At 35.0% G+C, this 23,004-nt stretch overlaps 1 protein-coding gene across 1 annotated transcript in view; it reads left to right on the top strand.

The window, feature by feature from the left end:
* REV3L (REV3 like, DNA directed polymerase zeta catalytic subunit) overlaps positions 1-23,004 on the top strand; it is a 178,127-nt gene that overhangs the window by 63,558 nt on the left and 91,565 nt on the right. The window contains exons 6-11 of the mRNA XM_030882819.3: positions 4,328-4,422; positions 4,995-5,099; positions 6,102-6,186; positions 6,274-6,422; positions 16,492-16,611; positions 19,345-19,582. Of these exons, the coding sequence (XP_030738679.1) occupies positions 4,328-4,422; positions 4,995-5,099; positions 6,102-6,186; positions 6,274-6,422; positions 16,492-16,611; positions 19,345-19,582 (792 nt within the window). The remainder of the gene's footprint in view (positions 1-4,327; positions 4,423-4,994; positions 5,100-6,101; positions 6,187-6,273; positions 6,423-16,491; positions 16,612-19,344; positions 19,583-23,004) is intronic.

Here is a 23,004-nt window from a genome sequence, read left to right as displayed (position 1 = left end):
ATAGATTTCAAGAACAGACCATGAAAATATACCTAGTTATTACCTAATTAATAAAAGAAATCTGGTTGTGTTTATACTTCTCTCCAACATCCATCTTCTTTGTACATTCTAAATTGACATCCTATAACTTGTCAAGTAAAAATTGCATAATAAAATAACAATCTAAAACCTAAATGGCGGGACTTCCCTGGTGTGCAGTGGTTAAGAATCCATCTGCCAGTGCAGGGGACAAGGGTTCAATCCCTGATCCGGGAAGATCCCACATGCCGCGTAGTAACTAAGCCCATGTGCCACAACTACTGAGCCTGTGCTCTAGAGCCCGTGAGCCACGACTTCTGAGCCCGCATGCCTAGAGCCTGTGCAAGAAGAGAAGCCACTGCAGTGAGGAGCCCACACACCGCAATGAAGAGTAGCCTCCACTCGCTGCAACTAGAGAAAGCCTGCGCGTAGCAAAAAAGACCCAACACAGCTAAAAAAAAAACCTAAATGGCCAATATTTTAAATAAAAATAACCCCTAAATATTTCCAAATATTAAATATTTGTGGGGAGGGCTTCCCTGGTGGTGCAGTGGTTGAGAGTCCGCCTGCCGATGCAGGGGACACGGGTTCGTGCCCCAGTCCGGGAAGATCCCACATGCCGTGGAGCGGCTGGGCCCGTGAGCCATGGCCGCTGAGCCTGCGCGTCTGGAGCCTGTGCTCCGCAATAGGAGAGGCCACAACAGTGAGAGGCCTGCGTACCGCAAAAAAAAAAAAAAAAAAAATGTGTGTGTGTATATATATATATATATATTTGTGGGGAAAAAAGTGGGTTGACATAATGTATATATGAATAATACAACTTATAATTTCTTTTGACTTTTATTATTTATTAGACTTTCTTAGAGGCGGTAACATATTCCAACTGTTTAGATTTCCTTACCATAAAGCAGATATATAATCAGTACCTATCTAAATTATCAGTAATAGCTTAATCTACATAGAACTCAGAGGTTTTCTGTTTTATGCCACAAAGTTGTTGCCCAAGCTTTCTTGATTGTTTTATTGATCATTTGGATATTGATAGGGTGGTATGGTTTCCTCTTTTCACTACACATATGTCACCTGATACGTTTCTAAGCAGATATTTTTTATGTAAAGTGCAAAGTAGAAAAAGTGTTTAGTGAAGTGACTTTATTTTTTATTTCAAGGTAAGAAAATGTGAATTTATTAATCAGTTGAAGATAAACTGTCAAAAATATTTGTTTAGAGCTTAATTTATATAGTTTAAGATCTTAATATGTTCTTCACAGAATTTCCATATTATAGAATTACTTGGGCTTTTTAAGACCTAAAATTAAGAGAGAATCTCATTAAATGATGATGGAAATACATTGTTTTATGACTGGAATATTATACCAGAATGAGACTTCAAAGACTTCAAATGGACAGTGACTTGCTTTACTTCTAGATTCAGTTAACATGTATCAGGACTTTTTGGTAAAAGTTGTATATGTACACATACACATGTACTTCTAGGTTCCCTCTCAGATACAGCAGAATTGTTTTTATAATTGTGTTGAAGTGGTATCAACTTTAGAGACAGCATTATTTACCACATCAAATTCAATTTCTAATCAGTCCAGAGCAAAGTGACTGACAAACTATTTACTTTCTCATTTTTATGCCTGTGATACAGTTCCTCTATGTCTCTAAAATTGGAGCAAATCAACTTAACCCAAGGATTTTACCTACTCACTAGATCCCGTGGTTTTCAAAGTTCTACATTAACTTGTTTTTTGCATGATCAATTCAAGTCTAGGTTTATTTTTATTTGAAGCCTTTTTGAACAAACATCTTTCTGGTTAGGTCATAAGACTATAGTAAAGCTTCACTGCTTATGAGTTAGTTTGGAGAAGCTCTCTGTATTATAATGAAAAGTTCGAATCATTACTTTTAAGAGCAAAGATATGAAAAGGCAAACTAGTGAAACTAGACAAGGTATTCAGAATTAGAATTTATAATAAATGTAGGCTAGCTATATATTTTTGTCCCAAGTTTTTAGGATTCTTATATTAAACATGAAAATCCATAATTTTATCAAATACAGATAACATAATGTCAAACATTTTTGCCAAATCAGTGCTCTTAAATTTTATTAGTCTCATTTTTATCCCCAGTACTAGCACCTTCCTCTGGGTACCTTTTTTTGTTTGGTTTTTTTTTAACCCAAAAGTATTTTATATCCCTTCACAAACATTTCAAGGTCCATAACAAATAGAGAGCAACAAACTCATAATGAGATAAGAGTGCTGAGTTAGCAGCTGTACTAACCTTACCTGCTAGCTCGTTGTAAATTACCACATATCATGGACCTTCAAGGTCATTTGCCAGAGTGTTAAATTCACAAAAGTTGAGTCTACTGCAGTAATCTCAACCTGGCTGTCCATCAGAATGATCTGAACAGATTTTTAAAATTGTATATGTCTGAACTCCACCCTCAGTGATTGTAATTACTGACTGTAATTGTCTGTTGTGTTAAGCTATGAACAGAAATGTTCAGAGAGGCATGGTTTTCTAAATACCATTGTATTGCTTATCTACCTTTCATGACTAAAATGAATGGTCTACATGTATTTGCTGACTTGATTTTTTTACTCACACTTTTTCTGTTTACTGGAAACAAATTTTTAATTCTGAAAACTACTTCCTTTCCCTAGGAACTCCTCCTATACTGAATGTCTGAAGTAGGCAAGAAATAGTTGTAAATTTCTACTATGAGATTGCATTATTTTTTTTTTTTTCTGTGGTACGTGAGCCTCTCACTGTTGTGGCCTCTCCCGTTGCGGAGCACAGGCTCCGGACGCGCAGGCCCAGTGGCCATGGCTCACGGGCCCAGCCGCTCCACGGCATGCGGGATCTTCCCGGACCAGGGCACGAACCCGCGTCGCCTGCATCGTCAGGTGGATTCCCAACCATTGCGCCACCAGGGAAGCCGAAGAGATTGCATTTTTTAATGTTATTGTTTCCCTCCTTTGTCACAAATGTTCTACTCCTGGAAAGTTCACCCTTGAAATGTATAGTACACCGCTTCCAAAAGTGTGAAACTTTTTAGTATAAAGGAGAAAACTGTTGGCCAAAAACTATTTTATCTGGTACTTTAATTCATGGCATAACTGATGTTGGTAAATTATATGGGTAAAGAAGACAAGCTATATTGACAATTACTTTTTCTGAAAGTTAAAGAGATGGATATATTGTGATAGGTTGACTAATAGGTTCCTTCTCTGTCAATGGTAAAAAGATATGTGTGTGTTGTGTCTATACATATATATAAATAGTAAAAGTTTTGTGGTTTAACAAATTAATCTCTAATATTCCATCAAAATTTCTGTTCAAACACCCATTCCTTAGGTATAGACAATGGAAAATGAGGTTTTGTTAATGTTTCTCGTAAAACATTTTTAAATGTTTCAAATATTAATGAAATCTTCTATCATCCACTTTCTAGTAAAAGTTCTCTCCTTTTCATTTGGTGTCCCTGTTGGTAGGAGATATGAATTTTGGAATGGATAAACTGGGATCCATACTAGTTGTCATGTTTATTCTGTCAAGCAGGGACATTTATGTGACGTCATCTGAAATCTTTCATGTGGTTCTGATGAAAAACAAAAATGCTTTTGAGTCAAAGAGCATTAGTGGGGAATAGTTCTGTAGTTCTCATAAAAAGTAATGACCTCATGGTGTCACCTCTTTTCCTAGCTATGATCCCACTATTGGACTCATGTGGTTTCTCAATTCTATAGTTATGGAAAATTTTTAAACATTCTCCAGCTTAGCAGTAGTTGAGGGCAGGGAGAACACTATCATTTGCTCACTTTTCAGTATGTTCACCTCCCCTCATCTTTTGTTTTATATATATATTCCCTCCTCATTTTTAAAAACCATCTACGATTGCTGAGATAGATGCCTCTGGGCAAATAATTGCATGTGTGTATGGTTTTTGATGCATCCCCTCTGTTGTCCCTCTGTTATCTTATCCCATCCTGCCCTGGATGTGACCCACATGCTGAAACATTGTACATTCCTTTTCTATAAAATATAATGAACCAAAATATGTAAAATAGACTCCAAAAGTATCTCAATGGAGTTGTCAATTTTGTGTTTCTCTTCCTGTTTTTTGTTTCTTTGTATATACACACAGTATCAATTATGTCATGAATAATTGTGGATTAATATAATACCACTGGTTTTTCTGGTTACCACATAAACATGAAAAATTGTTAAGTAATAAAAATCTTAAGAAAGTTTTCTCTTAATTATTGTGTCTTTTGATACTTCTTTAATACAGCTCTTTAATACTGGAAGGTGTTGAACCACAGAGTACTTGTGAATTAGAAGTGGATGCTGTAGCTGCTGATATCTTAAATCGGTTGGACATTGAAGGTATATACACAGTTATTGTTAATATATGTTTTTATTTTTAAAAATCCATGACCAAAGGTTGGAAAAAGTAGGGAAGAAAACGTTACTAGGGAAGTGAAATTACTTAAAGAAGGAGGATGTAAAATGTTATGAAGATTTTTTTCTGTACCTCTGATGAGATAGTCATTATTTTTTCATTTATGCTTTCATTCATATGAGTTTGTTTGCATAGACATGAACCTAAAGTAAGTGTGACACTAAATAAATTAGCCATTATAAAAGAATTTACTATGCTTTGCCTTTTAATTTTTTTATTTCCAGGTTATATACCAGGGAGGAGACTTTTAGGTCTGCTGGCTATAATCAAATGTTTGAATCTTATTCACTTGCTGTGTTTTTGGGAACTAGTAGGAAAACTAAAAAAGGAGTAATACAGTAAATATAGGTTGGGATAATTTGTCTGTTTTATTACACAAAGTAGGTAATTGTTTTTCTTAAAAGACAGTATTTTTTTTTAAGTATGGATTTCTTTTCTTTAAGCAAGTATTTTTCACTTTGACCCTTGTAATATTGAAGTATTATTATGATTACAGCTCAAATTGGTGGAAACCCTGGTCTACAGGCCATATGGGAAGATGAAAAGCAACGGCGAAGAAACAAAAATGAAACTTCTCAAATTAGTCAACCCGAATCACAAGGTATAAATGATTTTCTTTTAACTGGATATTTTAATGGAAAAGTTTAAGCCATTGAGTTTTTACTGTGACATTAGATTTTGCTTTTCAAACTACCTTTAAATTTTCTATATATATTTTCCCTATTCTCATTGCTCTGAACCATAATTCTGTACCTCCAAAGTGTCACTCATTGTCTCTCTTCGCATGAGAAATTGACATCTTCATTGGCCTTGGTTTTCACTGGTAGTACCTTTTTCTCCTTTTTCATTCTGTGGTATGTTTTAACCTCTTGTATTTCCAAATGAGCTATAGAATACTTAAAGAAGAGCATGAATCCCAACTTAGAAACACTTCATTTAATTCATTATGCTTTGAAAATGTCACCCATGAAATTCTGCCCCCATGTTATTTTCTGGGTATGTCATATAAATTCTGACTTTGATTACCTTGTACATCTCTGAAGAAAATACTCATTTTATTTTTTACTAAACCCTGCTATATTCAAAAAGAATTTGAAGGGGCTTAATTAATGCCATGGATACAACAAAAATTTTTAAATAAAGGTAAAAGAATAGAAGACATAATTCAAAAGGCAAAGGTATTTGAAATACAGTAGTAAGCCTATACTGAAGTCCAATTAAAATTTGTATTATAATCTCTTGGACCCTAAAAATCCTTTGATAAGTTTTGAATGCCTTTAATTTCTTTTAAAATAGAAATATTTTATAAAGGGAAAATTTCTAGGTTCGGGGTGTATGATACATTTATAGGTAGAAAATAATGTTTTTCTCTTTTAGGTTTAAGTTGTAGAACTTAATCTTAGACTGACTTTAAGTGCTTAATTTCATAGCTTCAGTAACAACCATTTCTCTTTTGTTTGATTTATAATAGGACTACTTTTATGTGGTGTTGTATGTGTCAAGGATAGGAAATTGCTACTATTTTAAAAGCTCTTCTAGGAAAAAGGAAAATATTTCATTTATTTGCTTTCTACATTTTTTAATGCACTTTTAAAATTCAAAGATCACAGGTTTGTGCCAGCAACAGAAAGTGAAAAAACATTTCAGAAGAGACTTCAGGAAATTCTCAAACAGAATGATTTCTCTGTGTAAGTGGTTATTTATTATAGATCTCAGAACTAATTTTATTGCTTTGATATATAGTTTGTTATAAAGGATATGTTTTAATTAAGCAGAACATTATCAGGATCTGTGGACTACAGCGATGGATCCCAGGAGTTCTCTGCTGAATTAACATTGCACTCTGAGGTTCTGTCTCCTGATATTCTTCACTGTACACCGGCTAATATGGTAGAAGTCCACAAAGACACAGAGTTGAGCAAAGGTGAGGTTTTCTTTCAAGTGTACAGAAAATACCATAACAGACATCCTGTGTATCTAGCACTGAGATATAAGTATTTGGTTGAGTTAGCTAATTTTTTTTTTTTCCTGAGAAATAAACATCATTGATGTAGCAAAGACCTCTCTCCCATTCTTTTACCTTTTCTTCATCTCTAGAGGTAAGCACTATTCTGAAGTTGGTACAAACTGTTACAATATATGATTTTGTGTTTTCTTATATATGTATGTCCAAAACATATGCTATTATTTATTTTTTGTGGTACGTGGGCCTCTCACTGTTGTGGCCTCTCCTGTTGCGAAGCACAGGCTCCGCACGCGCAGGCTCAGTGGCCATGGCTCATGGGCCCAGCTGCTCTGCGGCATGTGGGATCTTCCCGGACCGGGGCACGAACCCGTGTCCCCTGCATCGGCAGGCGGACTCTCAACCACTGCGCCACCAGGGAAGCCCATATACTATTATTTTAGGTTTTAGATTTTACATAAATGGTGTCCTACTTGGCGTAGATTAAGTAACTTGCTTTTTTTCATTCAACGTTATGTTTTTTAACAACTTAATTAGGGTATAATTTATGTAACATAAAATTCACTCATTTTAAGTGTATAACTCAGTGATTTATAGTAAATTTACAGAGTTGTACTAACATCTCCGTAATTCAATTTTAGAATAGTTCCTTCTCCTCATAAGATTCTTTGTGTCCATTTGCAGTCACACCTCCAACCCCAAGTAACCACTCATCTTCTTCCTTGTCTCTCAAGATTTGCCTTTTCTGGATATGTCATGTAAATGAAATCATACAAAATGTGATCTTTTGTGCCTTGCTTCTTTCACTTAGCATAATGTTTTCAGGCTCATCCATATTGGAGTATCTATCAGTATTTCATTCCATTTTATTGCCTAGTAGTAGTGCATTCTACTGATATATTTTATTGACTAATTCATCAGTTGATGAAAATTTGAGTTGTTTTCACTTTTTGGCCCTTAAGAATAATGATGCTCTGAACATTTATGTCTTTGTATGGGTATATATTTTCATTTTTCTTGAGTAGATAACAAGGAAGAGAATTGCTGGATCGTTTGATAAATTTGTGTGTAATTTTTAATAAATTGCCAAACTGTTTTCCAAAGTGACTGCACTGTTTTACATTCCCACCAGCAGTATATGAGGGTTTCAGAAACCCCACGATCTCACTAACACTTGTTATTATCTGTCTTTTTTTATATAGCCATCCTAGTATGTGTGAAACGGCATCTCATTATGGTTTAATCATCATACCCCTCATTAATGATGTTGAGTATCTTTTGTGTCAGCAATAATAACTTTGGAATCTATCCTTGTTCTTACATGTTTCTAGGTCATTCATTTTAGCTGCTGATTAGCATTCTTTTGTAAGACTAAACAAGTGTTTCTGTTTTCTACAACTATTAGATGGTTTTCACTTTTGCACTGTTGTTAACAGTGTTATGTCTGTCACCTTGTGGCCATGTGCAAGAGTTTCTTTACAGAAGACATACAGAAGTGTAATTTGCCAGGTCTTAGGGTGTGTGTATTATACTCTACCTAGATAGCATCTATTCTAACAGGGTTTTTGTAATACAGTTAGCTTATACATGATTGGTAAATAAGAGAATAATTAAAGTTTTACTTAGAAGTCATGTTGTTTCGCATAAAATTTTTTTAGGCAAGAGGAGCCAGAATAGGAGGAGTAGAATTGCAGGCTTCAGTAGGAAAGGAAAAGCCCTCTTTTCACTGCTGCATTGGCAGCAGGGGCTCTTTTGACTGTATTAAACAACAGCTAGAAATGAGCACCTACACCCACCCAGGGCTTCCTCCTTCCCTAGAGTTGCATCCTAGTGTTGTGCCCTCTGTGACTCATGGCAGGTTTCACCCTCTCCTCAGTACTTTAATGGCAGTCTTCTGGCTCAGAGCTCTATTTCCATTTGCTTTGTCTTAGCATCTGCGAGCCCCATCCTAATCAAAATGTACCCAGAATTTCCATACTATTATTTTCTGTGCATTTTTAATATCTGCTATGACAGCCTCCAGCCACACTGAGCTGCCTGCCTGACTGAGCAGTTTATTTCCTCAGGTACCAATTATTGATTTTGTTAGTGTTCTCATTACAGAGTTGCATAAGTTTTGTCTTAGCCTTTTATTTTCCTTATAAGCTCAATTTTAGTGCTTAATTTTTCAGATTTTGAGGTATGTTAACAATAAAACTATCACATTTGGTAGTAAAGCCAGTATTTCACAGTTGCTCTATAAAATGTACCTAAGTTTATATTCCCACGATGTGTTAGAGCTTAAACTTCCCTACATCCTCAACAATATTTGATAGTGTAAGGTGTAAAAATTTTTTGCCATTCTCATTCTTTGAAATCTAAATCTCCTTAGTTTAATCTTCATTTCCTGATTACTAATAAGTTTGGGCATTTGGATCTCTTTATCTGAGAATTGCTTATTCATGTTCTTTGCTCATTTTCTACTGGATCTATACTCTTTTTCTTACTAATTTGTAGGAATTCCTCATATTTTCTGGATATCAAGCCTTTATCAGTTATATTTATTGTAGAGATATTTTCTCCTCATCTAGAATTACACTTTAAAGTCTCCACAAAATTTTTTTTAGCTTTTTTTTTCGATTTTCTTCCCTTTTCTCTTTTTTAAAGTGTTTTATGTGTCTTCAATTTTAACCTTAAATTTAACAGTTTTTTTCCTTTACTGTTTGGTTTTTGTGCCTGGTTTACAATTCCTTCCCTTTCTGGATGTAATGAAAGTTTTCATCCTTAAGGTTTATGTGTGCTTACAGATTGGTTTTTCACATGTAGGTCTTCAGTTCATTTGACATTTTACTTGTGTATATAGTAAGGATCTTATTGTTATTTATTTTTCTAGATATAAAGAGCTAGTGGTTCCAACATATTTATTGAAAAGTTTTTTTTTTTCACTGAATTCCCCAACCTCGGTTGTGTTCTCCCATGTTAATGTCATACTGTTGTAATTACTGTTGCTTCGTAAGTAATGATACATATCAGCAGCAGATCTTCCCTATTTAGCTTCAAAATTATCTTATTTACTCTTTTTTTTAATACATCTTTATTGGAGTATAATTGCTTTACCATGTTGTGTGAGTTTCTGCTGTACAACAAAGTGAATCAGTTATATGTATACATATATCCCCATAACCCCTCCCTCTTAAGCCTCCCTCCCTCCCACCCTTCCTATCGCACTCCTCTAGGTCATCACAAAGCACCAAGATGATCTCCCTGTGCTATGCAGCAGCTTCCCACTAGCCATCTACAAAATTGTCGTATTTACTCTTGATCTTTAAAAAAAGCTTTCCCAGGGCTTCCCTGGTGGTGCAGTGGTTGAGAATCTGCCTGCTAATGCAAGGGACACGGGTTCGAGCCCTGGTCTGGGAGGATCCCACATGCCACAGAGCAACTAGGCCCGTGAGCTACAACTACTGAGGCTGCGCGTCTGGAGCCTGTGCTCCGCAACTAGAGAGGCCGCGATGGTGAGAGGCCCGCACACTGCGATGAAGAGTGGCCCCCGCTTGCCACAACTAGAGAAAGCCCTCGCACAGAAACGAAGACCCAACACAGCAAAAATAAATAAATAAATTAATAAACTCCTACCCCCAACATCTTATTTAAAAAAAAAAAGCTTTCCCATGTTAATTTTAAGATCAGATCGTTTTGTTTCTGGGAAGAACCCTGTTGAGATTTTATTGGAAATTTATTGAATTTATAGACCAGTTTAGAAACATTTTAAATCTTTCTATATATCAAATTAGCTCATTTATGCACATGATATATTTCTCAGTTTATTTGCTCTTCTTTCATGTCTTTCAATAAAGTTCTGCAATTTTTCTGGTAAAATTATTTTATATCTTTTATTAGATATACTCCAGGTGCCTTATAAATGTTGCAGTTTTAAGTTTAGCTTTCAAAAATTACATCTTCTAATTGCTGGTATTAGGAACTTCACTGACCTTGTGTGTCAGTCTTACATCCAGCAACTTTTATTAGTGCTAATAGTTAATATGTCTTTTTGATTGGATTTTCTGTGTATAGAGTCATCATCAGAAAATAATAATTGTATTACTTCCCTTCCCATCCTTATACTTTTTTAATGTTTTAATGCAGTGCTTAAGAACTTAACGATGATATTAAGTAGATATGGAAAAAAAAAACGTTTTTCCTGGCTTTAAAGTGAATGCTTTTATATTTCATCATTAAGTATGAAATTTACTACAGCATATTGGTAGATAAACTTTATAATCAGTTTATTATCTCTTGTTTCTTGCTTCTTAAGAAGTTTGGGGTTTTTTTTTTTTTTTTGGTTTTTTTGCGGGGGGAGGTACGCGGGCCTCTCACTGTTGTGGCCTCTCCCGTTGTGGAACACAGGCTTCGGACGCGCAGGCTCAGCGCCGTGGCTCACGGGCCCAGCTGCTTCATGGCATGTGGGATCTTCCGGGACCGGGGCATGAACCTGTGTCCCCTGCATCGGTAGGCAGACTCTCAACCACTGCGCCACCAGGGAAGCCCGAAGTTTGGGTTTTTTGAAATCATGAATGGATATTAAATTTTACCAAATTTTTTTTTTGAAAATATTGACATAATCAGTTTTTCTCTTTTATTCTGTTAATATGGTAGTTAAATTAATAATGTTAATGTATCTAATGCTAAACTATTCTTGCACTCCTGAAATAAATCCTTTGTTGTCATAATGTAGTGTGTTTTTTTAAATGTTGCTATATCTACTTTGATAATATTTTGTTTAGAATTGTAACTTTTTTTTTTTTCAGTAATTGAGAAAGATTCATACTTTGTCCCCATTAAATGCATTGTGGAGCTTTTCATATTTTTCAACTCTCCTTTCAAGAATTTTTATTAGATTGATATAATCTATATCTTAGAGGTTTGATAGATCTCATCTGTAAAACCATCCAGAGTTATATAGATTTTTGTGGGTTGATTTTATGTGGCAGGGGTGGGGGGGTGGGAAGTAAAGGGAGTGGATTTTAAGCTATTAATTCAACTTCCTTAATTGTTACAGGTCTACTCAAGTTTTCTGTTTCTGTTTGAATCAGTTTATATCATATTTTTCCTAAGAAATTATCCATTTAATCTGATTTTTCCATATTTGTGGTATAAAGTTGTTCATAGTATTACTTTAACTTGCCTCTTTTACCTTTGGCACTTCAACTTGTATTTCTAACATTGTTTATGCCTTCTCTCTATTTTGTTGTGATCATTCTTGCCAGTCTTGTCTATTTTGTTATTAGTGTGAGAACCATCTTTTGTTTTCACTGATCTCATTTTTTTGTTGTTTTGAGATGACCTATTTTCTGTGGTTTTTTTGTTCTTTCATTTTGACTAAACACTATTAGGCTTGCTATGTGTGTTAAAATATTTCTAGGATGTGTTAAAAATATTTCTTCCTGAAGCTTCTAACTCTCTTTTAAAAACTGTTGAAAAACACTTAGTTTTAAGTCTGAATATCAGAAGGAGAAAAATAGAACTGTTTCCAATTAGCTTTCTTTAAACTGCTTGCCATATTTTGCTATATAGTCTTTTTTTTTAAGATTATTGAGGTGTTTTAAAAATTATTTTTAGCTGCATTGGGTCTTTGTTGCTGCACGCGGGCTTTCTCTAGTTGTGTCGAGTGGGGGCTACTCTTCGTTGCGGTGCACGGGCTTCTCATTTTGGTGGCTTCTCTTATTGCGGAGCACGGGCTCTAGGCGCGTGGGCTTCAGTAGTTGTGGTACGTGTGCTCAGTAGTTGTGGCTTGTGGGCTCTAGAGCACAGTTCAGTAGTTGTGGCGCATGGGCTTAGTTGCTCCGCGGCATGTGGAATCTTCCCAGACCAGGGCTCAAACCCATGTCCTCTGCATTGGCAGGTGGATTCTTCACCACTGCGCCACCAGGGAAGTCCTATATAGTCTTCTTTTCCCCTACTATTATGTGCTTTTTATTCTCTCTCTCCCTTTGATTAGATTATGAGATTCATTTTATCTTCTAAAAATTATTTAATCCCTCTGTACATTAGACCTTCTATAAAAATCACATGGCAAAAGACTTACATTTTAAAATCATGAATTAAAAGATATGGAGAAATATAAAGTTAATGTAAAATGAATTATTTCAAAATAAACTGTACAGAATTTTTTTTTCTTTCTTTTTTTTTTTTTTTTTGTGTGGTACTCGGACCTCTCACTGTTGTGGCCTCTCCCATTGCGGAGCACAGGCTTGGGACCCGCAGGCTCAGCGGCCATGGCTCACGGGCCCAGCCGCTCCGCGGCATGTGGGATCTTCCCAGACCAGGACACGAACCCGTGTCCCCTGCATCGGCAGGCGGACTCTCAACCACTGCACCACCAGGGAAGCCCTAGAGAATTTTATTATTTAAGTCGGACAACTTGTCTTTTCTGTTTGTTTTATAAATTTTATTTTATTTTTTGTAAGTGGTAACATTTTTATATTAAAAAAATGTTTTTTTGAAGTATTGTTGATTCCCTGTTGTGTATAATTTCTGCTGTACAGCAAAGTGACTCCATTATACGTATATATATATTCTTTTTCATATTCTTTTCCATTATGTTTTATTACAGGATATTGAATATAGTTCCCTGTGCCATATCGTTGGACCTTGTTGTTTATCTATCCTATATATAATAGTTTGCATCTGCTAATCCCAAACTCTCAATCCTTCCCTTCTCCACTCCCCTCCCCTTTGGCAACCACAAGTCTCTGTGAGTCTGTTTCTGTTTTGTAGAGAAGTTCATTTGTGTCATATTTTAGATTCCACATATAAGTGATAACATGGTATTTGTCTTTCAAAGTCTTTCTGACTTACTTTGCTCAGTATGATAATCTCTATGTCCATCCATGTTGCTGAAAATGACCTTATTTCATTCTTTTTAATGGCTGAGTAGTATTCCATTGTATAAGTATACCACATCTTCTTTATCCATTCATCTATCAGTGGACATTTAGGTTGTTTCCATGTCTTGTCTGTTGTGAATAGTGCTTTTATGAACATAGGGGTGCATGTATCTTTTTGAATTATAGTTTTGTCTGGGTATATGCCCAAGAATGGCATTGCTGGATCCTAGGGCAACTCTGTTTTTAGTTTTTTGAGGACCTTCATACTGTTTTCTGTAGTGGCTGTACCAACTTACATTCCCACCAACAGTGTAGGAGGGTTCCCCTTTTCTACACACCCTCTCCAGCATTTGTTATTTGTAGTCTTTTTAATGATGGCTATTCTCACTGGTGTGAGGTTATACCTCATTGTAGTTTGATTTGCATTTCTCTAATAATTAGCAATGATGAGCATCTTTCATGCGCCTAATGGCCACCTATATGTATTCTTTGGAGAAATGTCTGTTTAGGTCTTCTGCCCATTTTTCAATTGGGATGTTTGGTTTTTTGTTATTGAATTGTAGGAGCTGTTTGTATATTTTGGAAATTAAGCCCTTGTTGGTCACATGATTTGCAAATATTTTCTCCCATTCTGTGGGTTTGTTTATGGTTTCTTTTGCTGTGCAAAAGCTTATACATTTGATTAGGACCCATTTGTTTATTTTTGTTTTTATTTCTGTTGCCTTAGGAGGCTGTCCTAAGAAAACATTGGTATAATTTATGTCAGAGAATGTTTTACCTATGTTCTCTTCTAGGAGTTTTATGATGTCTTATATTTAAATCTTCAAGCCATTTTGAGTTTACTTTTGTGCATGATATGAGGGTGTGTTCTAGTTTCATTGATTTACATGCTGCTGTCCAACTTTCCCAACACCACTTGCTGAAGAGACTGTCTTTTCCCCGTTGTATATTCTTGCCTCCTTTGTTGAAGATTAACTGTCAATACATGTGTGGGTTTATTTCTGGGCTTTCTGTTCTGTTCCATTAATCTATATGTCTGTTTTTGTGCCAATACTATGCTGTTTTGAGTACTGTAATTTTGTAGTATTGTCAGAAGTCTGGACGGGCTATGCCTCCTGCTTTGTTCTTTTTCCTCAGGATTGTTTTGGCAATTCTGGGTCTCTTATGATTCCATATAAATTTTAGGAATATTTATTCTAGTTCTGTGAAAAATGTCATGGGTATTTTGATGAGTATTGCCTTAAATCTGTATATTGCTTTGGGTAGTATAGCCATTTTAACAATATTAATTTTTCCAATCCAGGAGCATGGGATATCTTTCCATTTCTTTGAGTCATCTTCAGTTTCCTCTGTTAATGTTTTGTATCAATAGTTCTCAGCATATAAGTCTTTCACCTCCTTGGGGAGGTTTATTCCTAAGTATTTTAATTTTTTTGATGTGATTTTAAAAGGGATTGTTTGTTTACATTCCCTTTCCGGTATTTCATTGTTAGTGTAAAGAAATGCAACTAATTTCTGTATGTTAAGCTTGTATCCTGCTACCTTGTATTCATTTATCAGTTCTAGTAGTTTTTATGTGGAGTCTTTAGGGTTTTCTATATATACTATCACGTCATCTGCATATAATGACAATTTTACCTCTTCCTTACCAATTTGAATACCTTTTATTTCTTTTTCTTGTATGATTCCTGTTGCTAGGGCTTCCAATACTATGTTGAATAGAAATGTTGAGAGTGGGCATCCTTGTCTTGTTCCAGAGTTTAGCAGGAAGGCTTTCAGCTTTTCATCATTATTATATTGGCTGTGGGTTTGTCACAAATAGCTTTTGTTATGCTGAGGTATGTTCCCTCTATACCCACTTTTGTAAGAGTTTTTATCATGAATGGATGTTGAATTTTATCAGATACTTTTTCTGCATCTATTGAGATGATTATGTGGTTTTTGTCTTTTCGTTTGTTGATGTGGTGTATCACAATGATTGATTTGCATATGTCGAACCATCCTTTTGACCTTGGGATGAATCCAACTTGGTCATGGTGTATGATCTTTTTTACGTGTTGTGGGATGCAGTTTGCTAATATTTTATTGAGAATTTTTGCATCTATATTCATCAAAGATATTGGCCTGTAATTTTCTTTTTAGGGTAGTGTCTTTGTCTAGTTTTGGTATCAGGGTAATGGTGGCTTCATAGAATGTCTTTGGGAGTATTCCTTTCTCTTCAATCTTTTGGAAGAGTTTGAGAAGGATTGGTATAAGTTCTCCTTTGTGCGTTTGGTAGAATTCACCTGTGAAACATCTGGTTCTGGACTTTTGTTTGCAGGGAGTTTTTTTATTACAGATTCTGTTTCACTTCTAGTGATCAGATGATCTGTTCAAGTTATCTGTTTCTTCTTGTTTCAGTTTTGGAGGGCTGTATGTTTCTAGAAGGTTGTCCATTTCTTCTAGGTTGTGTAATTGTTCATAGTGTTGTCTTACGGTTTTTTGTATTTCTGCAGTATCAGTTGTGATTTCTCCTCTTTGATTTCTTATTTTGTTTATTTGGGTCTTCTCTCTTTTTTCTTGCTAAGCCTGGCCAGAGGTTTGTCAGTTTTGTTTATGCTTTCAAAGAATCAGCTCTTGGTTTTATTGATTTTTTTCTATTTTTTTAAATCTCTACTTTATTTATTTCCTCTCTGATCTTTATTATCTCCTTCCTTCTGCTGACTTTAGGTTTTGTTTGTTCTTCTTTTTCTAATTCTTCTAGGTGATGTGTTAGATTGTTTATTTGAGCTTTTTCCTTTTTCTTAAAGAAGTCCTGTATCACTATGCACTTCCCTCTAAGAACTCGTTTTACAAATTTTAATGTACATGGATTTTTATCAGAGTAATATTACTGTCTGTACATACTAGGTAGGATTTAGAGACTAAAGAGATTGTAAATATTTAGTGATTCACAGTTTCAGGGTTTTTTGTTTTTGTTTTTTTAATTACTCTGTATGACTAGTTAGATATTCCTGTGGCTTTCATTAAGTTTTATTATGGTTTTATTTAGCATATGTCAGCAACACTTCAAAATTTTAAATAGGTTTACATTGTAATGTTTCCTAATTTATACAAATTCTAAACAGTAAATTTCAGATTTAGGTCATTTACTTTAATGTTTTTGTACTCTTTGTCCTCTTAAGGTCATATTAGACACAAAGTGGAGGAAGCTCTTATTAATGAAGAAGCAATTTTGAACCTCATGGAAAACAGTCAGACTTTTCAGCCTTTGACCCAAAGACTGAGTGAGTCACCAGCTTTCTGTAAGTAACAATTGTGCCATAAATTTTCAGTGTCTTATATCAACAAAAGTGCGTATGTCAGGCGGTATTTTTTTCTTTGATTTGAAGAGGTTAATATTGCATGTTTGATAAATTCTTAGTATAAAAATGAAATCTTGCATTATGAGATGTAGTAGCTTCTTTTTTGTTTTCTACACAGCTTTTTCTGAAAAATAGTTGTGTAAGAAAATAATTTTTTTTTTTTTTTTTAACTTTGTTTGGAAGAGAACCATATTGTTTTAAGGGGAAATATGCTTAATTTGAATTAACATTCTCCAAAGTTAAGAACATTAATAAAATACCATAATTTATTCTTTCTTGGTAAGTATCAGGAATTTCCCTGGACAATTCCTTTCGAGCTGTTAATTTTTGACTAGCATGTAGAACATGACAGTTATTTCTGAGTATCTTTGCATCTCCATAAATGCATTTTCATTAATATGGTAAACCATTTGCTAGATTTCATTTCAATAATTTAGTCTAAATTACTGACATTTTTCAGAAATTTATTTAAATTTTCTTTGCAAAAAGTGAGATATCATTGAACTTCATGCCTCTTGCTTTGCTTGGTATAGTGATTTTATGTTTCTTGCTCACTTTCCGTTTTTCCATTCTTACTGTATCAAATGAGGTATAGCATCAAATGTTATCCTACCTCTCTACAGTGTCTTCTCTCTGTTATTTACATTTTCATTTGAGTGGAAGATTAATTGAATGACTAGGGACAGTACCAAAATTATTGTACATAGTCATATTTCAAGAACATTTTCTATGGAGGTAGGTAGCTTTTTTCTTTTTTAAATGAATGACATGAAATACGTAGAAAGAAATGATCCAAAGACCACATTTAAAAATTAATTTGAAGTTTATAATCTAAATGTTTTATTTCTCTGAGTAAATAGATATATATATACCTAAGTTATATTTTAGTTATAAAAAACAAAAAAGAAATTGAAAAAGAGAGACATATCCTTATTTCATTATATTAGGCAAATATAATGTATCACCAGCTGATATAATTCCACCTTGCATAAGGTTACAAAAAATGTAATCTCAATGTTAGAGATCTGAGAATCAAATATCTATAAATCATTTGCCAATGTTAACCATTTTTAAAGTATGAGGCAGGAAAAATTAACTGCAATTCTAGATTAAGAAATGGATTTTTGCCAAAATGGCTCTTATAAGCAAATATCTTCAATTTTGCCTTACAGTTGGTAGCCTTACAGTTGGTAGCATGATTGAACCAGTAGCATGATTGAACCAGTTTGTTTAATGTCAACAAAGAAAACCTGAAACTTAATAGTTTAGTAAATGGGGAATATATTATCTCATTTTACAGAGAAAAAGGTTGTGTACTAGATTAGAACAAACCTCCATCTTTATGATCTTTTTTTTAAAAATAATAGCTTTTATTGGGATATAATTCACATATTATAAAACTCACCTTCTAACATGTACAGTTCAGTGGTTTTTAGCATTTCAGGTATTTATGCAACCATTTCCACTACGTAATTCCAGGACTTTTTTTTTTTTCTAGGACATTTTTATCACCCTAAAAAGAAATGCAATACCCATTTGTAGTCACTTTCCATTTTTCATTCCTCTCAGCCTCTGGCAACCTCTAATCTATTTTCTCTTTTGCTGGATTTACCTATTTTCGGCATTTCATATAAACAGAATTATATAACCTTTTGTTTCTGTATTCTTTCACTTAGCATAATGTTTTCAAGATTCATTCATGTTGAGGTATATGTCAGTATTGCATTCCTTTTTACTATTGAATAATGTTGCATCATATGGATATATACCATATTTCATTTTTCCATCTTTCAGTTGATGGATATTTGGGTTGTTTCCACTTTTTTGGCCATTGGGGTAATGCTGCTATGATTATTCACGTATAGGTTTTTGTGTGGACATATGTTTTCACTTCTCTTGGATACATACCTAGGAATGGAATTACTGGGTCCTCTGGTAACTCTGTGTTTAGCATTTTGAGGAACTGCCAAACTTTTTTTCCCCAAAGCAACTGCACCACTGTACAATTCGACCAGCAGTGTATGAGGGCTCCAATTTCTTCACATCCTTGTCAACACTTCTTATTATCTGTTTTTGATTTTAGCAACCCTAGTGCATATGATGGTGATATTTCAGTGGTGGTCTTCAAGGTTTTTAAGTAATGTTATTAATCACTTTTAAAGCTCTCTCGTGTTTTGCAACTACAGGTTTTGTTTGACTGTCCTGTGAGCTAAATACAGCTTAAGAGAGGGATAAGGTGTTCACATTATCATTTTTAAGGCACTTCCTTAGCATTAATTCATATATTTATTATATATTTTATATTTAGTTTGATCACTTGTGATTATATTTGGTTTAGTGCTCCTCAACCTTGCTTGTGCAGTAAGAGATTGAGCAACTTGTTAACGTGCAAATTCCTGGGCCCTACATCAGAAATTCTAATTCAGTAGGTGTGAGATGGTGTCTGGGAATTTTCTTTTTAAGGACACAAAATCATGTGTAATGCAGGTGGTCCAAATATTACACTTTAATGGAAGAATTACATCAATACATAAATCTTTGTACCAGCTGTATCCTTTCAGCATGTGCCAGCATCTGTGGTTCTTGTTGTTGTTTTATATATAATTGATTTGAATTATTGAATTACTTAGAAAATTTAAGTTGTTTGTTGGTGATGCTTCACTTGTTTTATAGTGGACAGTAGTCCTGATGAGGCTCTGGTACATCTTCTTGCTGGTTTGGAAAATGACGGATATCAGGGGGGAAGAAATAGGATGCCATCATCATGTCGTTCGTTTGGAAACAGTAAAAATCCTCAAAATAGTGATGATGAAGAAAATGAACCACAGATTGAAAAAGAAGAAATGGAGCTTAGTTTAGTAATGTCTCAGAGATGGGACAGCAATATTGAAGAACATTGTGCCAAAAAGAGGTAACTTTTTAGTTATTTCAGTTGCTTTACCTTTGATCATTATCATTGTTCTTTAATCAGAAATTATTACTTACTATTATTCATAATAAAAAATACCTAATAAACTAAATTGACTTCTTTGAAATCTCTTTTAAATAGTGTGTAAACTTTATATTCCAAGCAAAATAAAATTTTGGTACATTTAAAAAGATTAAACCTAACTTTATTTTTTTCTATTATTAACAAGATATAATTGATATACACCACTGTATGAATTTTCGATGTACAGCATAATGGTTTGATTTGCATATATTATGAAATAATTACAACAGGTTTAGTTAACATCCATCATCTCATATAATTACAATAAAAAGAAATGGGGGAAATTTTTTGTCTCCTTGTAATGAGAACTTTCATATATATCATACATACAGCATATATATACATACGTACATATGTATCATACAGCAGTGGTAACTATAGTCACCGTGTTGTACATTATATCCCTAGTACTTATTTGTCTTATAACAAAGTTTGTGTCTTTTGATTACCTTGCTCCAATTTGTGCTCTCCTCATAAACCTAACTTAGAAATCATTTGTCTGTATATACAATAGTAATATATGGGTCATAAATGGGGCAAAATAGAAGTGCCTCCTTATCTCAGAACTTGAGGAAAAAAGAATGCCCTTTGAGAGTTAAACTCTTATGGGTCGGAGCAACAAATATAGAGTCAGCTTGAAGACAAGGAATGGCTTCTAGGTCTGATTAGATCGAAGGAGTTAAATATTAATGAATGAATGAATGTCAGAAGCAGTAACTGATATTCTGTTCCATTTCTCAAAGAAAATGAGTAAGATGGCAGTGTGGTTTTCTTTTTTTCTTTCCTTTTTACATTTTAACCTTTTTTTTTAAGTATAGTTAATTTACAATGTTGTGTTAGTTTCAGATGTATAGCAGAGTGATTCAGTTTTTTATATATATATATTCTTTTTCAGATTCTTTTCCATTATAGATTATTATAAGATATTGAATATAGTTCCCTGTGCTATACAGTAGGCCCTTATTATTTATCTGTTTTACATAAAGTAGTACGTATATGTTAATCCCAAATTCCTAATCTCCCCTCCCCTCCACTGTCCCATTTGGTAACCATAAGTTTGTTTTCTATGTCTGTGAGTCTTTCTGTTTTGTAAATAAATTCATTCGTATCATATTTTTAAAATTTATTTATTTATTTTGGCTGTGCTGGGTCTTAGTTGCGGCACGCAGGATCTTCGTTGTGACATGCAGGATCTTTAGTTGCAGCATACGGGGTCTTAGTTATGGCATGCAGACTTCTTAGTTATGGCATGTGGGATCTAGCTCCCTGACCAGGGATCAAACCTGGGCCCCCTGCATTTGGAGTGTGGCGTCTTACCCACTGGACCACCAGGGAAGTCCCCATTTGTATCATATTTTAGATTCCACATATAAGTGACATTATATGATATTTGTCTTTCTCTGTCTGACTTAGTCCATCCATGCTGCTGCAGATGGCATTATTTCATTCTTTTTTATGGCTGAGTAATATTCATATATATGTATACGTGTGTGTGTGTGTGTGTATATATATATATATATATATTTATTTATCCCACATCTTCTTGCCCCATTCATCTGTCGATTGACACTTAGGTGGCTTCCATGTCTTGGCTATTCTGAATAGTGCTGCTCTGAACATTGGGGTGCATGTATCTTTTTGAACTAGAGTTTTCTCCAGATATATGTCCAGGAGTGGGATTGCAGAATCATATGGTAGCTCTATTTTTAGTATCTTAAACCACCTCCATACTGTTCTCCATAGTGGCTGCACCAATCTACATTCCCACCAACAGTGTAGGAGGGTTCCTTTTTCTCCACACCCTCTGCAGCATTTATTATTTGTAGACTTTTTAATGATGGAAGTTCTGACTGCTGTGAAGTGATACCTTACTGTAGTTTCGATTTGGATTTCTCCAACAATTAGTGATATTTAGCATCTTTTCATGTGCCTGTTGGCCATCTGTATGTCTTCTTTGGAGAAATGTCTGTTTAGGTCTTCTGCCGATTGTTTGATTGGATTGTTTGGTTTTTAAAATTTCTTTTAAAATGATTATTCCTTTTATTTTATTTTAAATTTTTTATTTATGGCTGCATTGGGTCCTCGTTGCTGCGTGTGGGCTTTCTCTAGTTGCGGTGAGTGAGGGCTGCTGTTGTGTTGCGTAGGCTTCTCGTTGTGGTGGATTTTCTTGTTGCAGAGCACGGGCTCTAGACGCGCAGGCTTCAGTAGTTGTGGCTCGCGGGCTCTAGAATGCAGGCTCAGTAGTTGTGACATGGGCTTAGTTACTCCATGGCACATGGGATATTCCCGGACCAGGGCTTGAACCTGTGTCCCCTGCATTGGCCGGCAGATGCTTAACCCACTGCACCACCAGGGAAGCCCTGTTGTTGTTTTTTTTAATATTAAGCTGCATGAGCTGTTTGTATTTTGGAAATTAAGCCCTTGTTGGTCGCATCATTTGCAGATATTTTCTCCCATTCCATAGGTTGTCTTTTCATTTTGTTTGTGGTTTCCTTTGCTGTGCAAAAGCTTTTAAGTTTAGTTAGGTCCCATTTGTTTATTTTTGTTTTTGTTTCTATTACTCTAGGAGATGGATCCAAAAAAATTTTGCTGCAATTTATGTCAAAGACTGTGCTATGTTTTCCTCTAGGAGTTTTATAGTATTCAGTCTCACATTCAGGTCTTTGATCCATTTTGAGTTTATTTTTGTAAATGGTGTAGAGAATGTTCTAATTTCATTCTTTTGCATGTAGCTGTCCAGTTTTCCCAGCACCACTTGTTGAAGAGACTGCCTTTTTCTCTGTTGTATATTCTTTTTTTTTTGCGGTACGCGGGCCTCTCACTGTTGTGGCCTCTCCCGTTGTGGAGCACAGGCTCCAGACGCGCAGGCTCAGCGGCCATGGCTCATGGGCCCAGCTGCTCCACGGCATGTGGGTTCTTCCCAGACCGAGGCACGAACCTGTGTCCCTTGCATCAGCCGGCGGACTCTCAACCACTGCGCCACCAGGGAAGTCTTCTGTTGTATATTCTTGCCTCCTGTGTTGTAGATTAATTGACCTTAAGTGCATGAGTGTATTTCTGGACTTTCTGTCCAGTACCATTGATCTGTGTGTGTGTTTTTGTGCCAGTACCATACTGTTTTGATTACTGTAGTTTTGTAGTATACTCTGAAGTAAGGGAGCCTGATTCCTCCAGCTCTGTTCTTCCTTCTCAAGATTGTTTGGCTATTTGGGGTCCTTTGTGTTTCCGTACAAATTTTAAAGTTTTTTGTTCCAGTTCTGTGAAAAATGTTATTGGTAATTTGGTAGGGATTGTATTGAATCTGTAGATTGTTTTGGGTAGTATGGTCATTTTTAACAACA

Source organism: Globicephala melas, chromosome 14, assembly GCF_963455315.2.
Source record: "Globicephala melas chromosome 14, mGloMel1.2, whole genome shotgun sequence".
In the NCBI taxonomy this organism is placed as follows: domain Eukaryota; kingdom Metazoa; phylum Chordata; class Mammalia; order Artiodactyla; family Delphinidae; genus Globicephala; species Globicephala melas.
This window is presented reverse-complemented; position numbering and strand designations above follow the sequence as displayed.